Source organism: Lygodium microphyllum, chromosome 27 (assembly GCF_053477565.2).
Source record: "Lygodium microphyllum isolate KBCC chromosome 27, Lygodium_microphyllum_v1.1.10, whole genome shotgun sequence".
In the NCBI taxonomy this organism is placed as follows: domain Eukaryota; kingdom Viridiplantae; phylum Streptophyta; class Polypodiopsida; order Schizaeales; family Lygodiaceae; genus Lygodium; species Lygodium microphyllum.
The window spans coordinates 122,784,477-122,789,393 of NC_141161.1; the positions used below are offsets into that span (position 1 = coordinate 122,784,477).

The following is a 4,917-nucleotide window of genomic DNA, read 5'->3' on the forward strand; positions in this document are numbered from 1 at the left end:
AAAGGTAGTCCTATGTTGTTGCTTTCATGGGTTAGAGAGAAGGATGCATCATTACTTAGAGTGAAGTGTTGGGAAGACAAGGTGAGAGATTGTTGCCAAAGCGAGTTGTAGCTTTTAAAACAATAGGAGTCAGTCCAATGTCTTGACTGTTGTGCATTGAGTCCAACATCGGCCATGCACAACAAGTCATGATGGTGCAACAAACAGAGAAAGAAATTTCACAAAAATAAATAAATAAAAATAATCTTATTTTCATAACATAAGCTTGGGGATGTTTGTGAGCATTCAGGTAACCTTATGTATCAGTTGTTGCTCTTATTTTTGCTATATGTTAGAACAAGACAATACATGTAGCTAACCTTGCAATGGGTAGGTATGATGAGACGGTCTACGCTCCCTGTGAACATGAAGCAACTATAGCCTTCAAACTCTTTTGCACTCAAGGATGTTTACTAGACTCTTTGGTTAAGTTGACTATAGATAATAATGGAGTAGACATATGACAAGTAGGATAGAAAGGATTAGGTAGCAATACTTGTTATTAAGTTAATTTGAAAGAAGGATAAAGGGTTGGAATTTAGAGATGGTTTTCAATTGAGAATAAGGGTGCAAATCTAGGGAAAAGAAGAGGTCTAGATGATTTATTGAATGAGGGCTACTATCTCACCTTTCTAATCTCTTATTCTTACTTGAGAGAAGTAAAAGGTGATATGATTAGCAATAGGAGAATTTGGATAGCATTTCAAGCATAAGAGCGCAAGTCTCACATAGGATACAAGTAGCCTAACTCTTCATGAAGTGACTAGCCATGGAGGGACCTGCCCATGGCTTTATCAGCAACACCTTCCTCTTATAGAGTATGCAACCTATTCTTGGGAGTTCTTAGCATGCTTTTAGCCTATCTTTTCCAGTTATGGTTTGATGAAGATGCAAAAGCTCTCCCAAAAATCCAGGATGGCCCGCTTTCATAGTTGTCCAGCTTCTTCTCCCCAATCATGAGCAACCTTTTGGCTACTTTATCAGTCATTTTTCCTTCTCTCATCATGTGACCCTTGGTTAGCTTGTTAGTCTTGTTTGACGCCCTTTAGTGAGGGCAATTTGTTAGTATTCTCACCCCTGAATTTAGTACAACCTATTTTGCAAGGGTTTGCAAGTTATGGTGGGGTGATGAAACCGCACGATACCCTCTCTTGCCTTAGTCGACAAGGTTATAGCGGCCAATGGTGGGTGCTCGCTTCATGATCGATCAGTGATGCGCCATCTAGCTCTTAGATCTCTAAAAGGAACAAAAGTTGAAAAATGTGACACTTGAGGTTGACTCTACTACCACTACATCGAGAAAGTGAAACCAATCTGCGGTGTGGCTCTACTAACCTATGTCCGACCCTTTGGACACGACCCATAAAGTAATGAGATGTGCCAAAGGTTCGAGCTGTGCATATGCTGTTAAAATATTTGTAACGCAAAAGGGGAATGTGCGAACAACGTGTGGCGTTGAAACTGCGGGTCTAAATGGACTTGGGAGTTGGACTGGGATGCGCAAGTCAATTGATCGCTTGGGCGAGAACAGTAGAACTTTCGCGCATTAAAAAAAAGACATTGGCAGACCGTCGCTTTAAAGCAACCCTGCTGGTGCGTTAAGTGGCTCTCGTTATTCCGTGCGTTAAGTGGCTCTCGTCATTCCTGCCGGCTTGGGTGTCGCACACAGTCGCACAAACTCAGGCGGTTACACAGAGACAGAGAGAGAGAGAGAGTAAGTAATGGCTTCGCCGGCACCACCGCATGTCGTAGTTCTGCCTTTTGCACAGCAAGGCCACATTAACCCCCTCATGCAGCTCTCCAAGAAGCTTTCCAGCCATGGTTGCCACATTACCTTCGTCCTCTCAGAGAACACAGTCCCTAACAGGCCCTCATTGTCTCCCAACATCACCTACCAGGGCGTGCCGGATCTCCTCCCGCCCGAGCGGTCCCGGGGCTCCAGTTTCCGCGACTCCGTGGACTCCATGATCAATATGGAAGCTGGCTTCAAGGATCTACTTCACCGCCTCCATGGCCTCAAGCAAAACCCTGTGTCTTTCATCATCGCGGACGCCTTCATGCTGTGGAGCCAGGATGTGGCGGCTCTGTTCGGCATTCCGTGCATCTGCTTCTTCACCACCAACGCGACGGCGTGCAGCATAGTGTACAGGGTGCCGACACTGATCTCGCATGGAGTGCTGCCCTTTCCAAGAGGTAAGCAATCTAGCGAGCTAAAAGCTGCTTATCTTCTGCGGGGTAGTGGCGCATTCTCTGCCTATCGTTAGTCTCTCTCTTTTGATGATGCCATTGGTTGACGTAGCTCTTTCCATGCAGATGAGGAGGACCGCCTCTCTGAAGAGCTCATAGAAGGCATCCCGGGGGTGCCTGCAGTGAAGCCAATAGAGTTCCCCTTCTGCCTGACGTTCGACGCCTCACATTTCCGCTACAGGTTTCTGGAGGACATGGCAGCGGTGCTGCAGAAGGCGAGGGTGATCGTGCTGAACACGTCCGAGGAGCTGGAGGGGGAGGCCATGGGTGCGTTGAGGAAGGAGCAGAAGGCGGTGTATGCGGTGGGGCCGCTGCTGCTGCTGGCGGGGTCGCCGGCGCGGCTGGACGTGAACTACTGGGCGGAGGAGGAGCATTGCCTGGCGTGGCTGGACGGGCGGGCGGAGTGGTCGGTGGTGTACGTGTCGCTGGGCAGCGTGGCGTCGCTGCCCGTGGCGCAGGTGAGGGAGCTGGCCCTGGGGCTGGAGGAGAGCGGGCAGGCCTTCCTGTGGGTGGTGCGCCCGGACTCCGTCCGGGACGGGACCGTGGAGGAGGCGCTGCCCGAGGGCTTCTCTGCTCGGACGCGCGACCGGGGGCTCATCATCTCGTGGGCGCCGCAGCTCCGGGTGCTGGCCCACCCGGCGGTGGGGGCCTTCCTCACCCACGGCGGCTGGAACTCCATCTTGGAGAACCTGTCGAAGGGCGCGGCGCCCATGCTCTGCTGGCCGCACGCCGCCGAGCAGAGGCTCAACCGCAAGCTCGTGGTGGACCACTGGAAGATGGGGCTGGGCTTCCGTCACCGAGACGCCCATGGCCTCGTCGCCAAGGAGGAGGTCTCACGTGTCGTCCGAACCGCCCTGCAAGGCGAGGAAGGCCGAGCCTTGAGAGCTGCCGCCGTCAACGCCAGGCACTCGGCCATGCAGGCCGTCTCCGAGGGGGGCTCTTCCCATCGCAACTTCATGGGACTCGTGGATTTCCTCAAGTCTCTGTAGTATCCACTTCCACATCCTGCATGCCTCTTGCCACATTCAGAGTGCAGCCACGCGTAGACGTATCATACACTTCAGATGTCAAACTGGTCGAGCTTGCTTATGCGACATTATATGCCCTTTTCTCCGACTCAGTAAAATTATAGTCACCTTTACTTTCAAATGCAAATAGTAAGTGAGCATGTGGCAAGAGTCATCACTTGCATCTTGATTCTCATAGCCACCGTCGCCCCTCCCGGTTGCTTGCGGGGACCATAACGAGACCATTAAGAGGAGCACTAGGGTTGGCCCTTGTAAAAGTCATTGTTCATGTTTGTATTTACTAGAGCATTCATTTACTTACTTCTAAAGAGAAAAGTAAGCAGGCGGGCAATCCATCAACTTTGCTCATCTCTTTGGCGAGAGTCGTGTGTTCTATTTACGAGTCACGACTCATGACATATAGGTAAAGTGGATCTCCTAATGTAATGATTTTTTTATTTTGAATGGGCTTGAACATTTTATCAACGTTCACCTTGCAATCTTGTGCTCGAAGACAAGCAACCATCATAAAATTAACTTATGTTAAGATGTGTAAAGTAGTTATAGTCAAAGAAAGTGAAGAGTATTTTTCTTAGTAAATATTATTATCATTTTCAATAAATAGTATCTCACAAACACAAAAATATCCTTGCAACAAAGTTATTCAAAGGTTTAAATACAGTATCTTCGATATTATAGTGTAGCTTTTGTATTATAATTACACACTAAGAGTAAATATAAATATAGAACCATGACACTTAAATAGCATGGTAAAGAATTGACATGGCTCTTCCTTCATAATTATGGGAAAAAGTGTCAGTTTCTTACTATAAAAAGTACTAGGTATGAGGCACTTAGATTCTCTTGTTGGGGTTTGAAAGCACTTTTCGTGGGGCAAGGCACCTAGATTCTCTCGTTGGGGTTTGAAAGCATGTTTCGTGGGGCAAGACTACGATTCATATAAAGTTGATATGTGTAATGAAAGAGACCTAATTGTCCTAACTAAGGGAGAGAAGATAGAGAAGGAATGCAGGAGAATATGAAGAGGATCTTGAGACCGATCAGTTTTATGACTCACTGGATAGGTTTCCTTTTGACCCCGGTGGTTGCCCCATGGATGACATGCTTGGGAATGACCCTTTGCACCCCACATTTACCACTATATCAGCTTGCTCGATCTCCATGGATACATGGACTGGCTCTAGGAGCTCGAACACCCTACGAGTACATGGTAACATTGATGGCAAGAGTGTATACATTCTCATAGATAATGGCAGCACACAGTTTTTCGACTCTTGGCCGTTTGACATGTGTTCCTACTGAATTATAGCAACCTCTTAGGGTTCATGTGGCCAATGGAAATGAGGAAGTAAGTGTTAACCCCAACACGAAGAAAGCAAAAAGAAGTGGAAAAGACGTAGGGCAAAGGCGGAAAAAGGTAGCCGGACTGAAGAAAGAAAAGGAGAAAAGGCCAAAAGCGCAAGGGCAACCTTAAAAGTCCAAGGCAAAGGTAAAAGGGGAAAGGCGCGTTTTAAAATAAAAAGGCACATCCTAAAATCTTGTAAAAGAGCGCCGAGCTCTCACCCGTGCAATTTGTAAATGAAGACGGGCGGTGAAAAGGAAG

The 4,917-nt window shown here is 47.8% G+C and overlaps 1 protein-coding gene across 1 annotated transcript; it reads left to right on the forward strand.

The window, feature by feature from the left end:
• Positions 1-1,658: 1,658 nt before the first annotated feature.
• LOC148012777 (linamarin synthase 2-like) lies at positions 1,659-3,782 on the forward strand. The gene is made up of 2 exons (XM_087669591.1): positions 1,659-2,232; positions 2,353-3,782. Exons 1-2 carry the CDS (start codon positions 1,761-1,763, stop codon positions 3,273-3,275), a joined length of 1,395 nt encoding a protein of 464 aa, XP_087525717.1. The 5' UTR covers positions 1,659-1,760; the 3' UTR covers positions 3,276-3,782.
• The last annotated feature ends 1,135 nt before the right edge of the window (positions 3,783-4,917 follow it).

Excerpts from the sequence above, each read along its gene's own strand:
- LOC148012777 (XM_087669591.1), top strand. The coding sequence starts at position 1,761 with ATGGCTTCGCCGGCACCACCGCATGTCGTAGTTCTGCCTTTTGCACAG. Across the intron at positions 2,233-2,352 it reads AGTGCTGCCCTTTCCAAGAG|ATGAGGAGGACCGCCTCTCT; the intron begins GTAAGCAATCTA and ends CTTTCCATGCAG.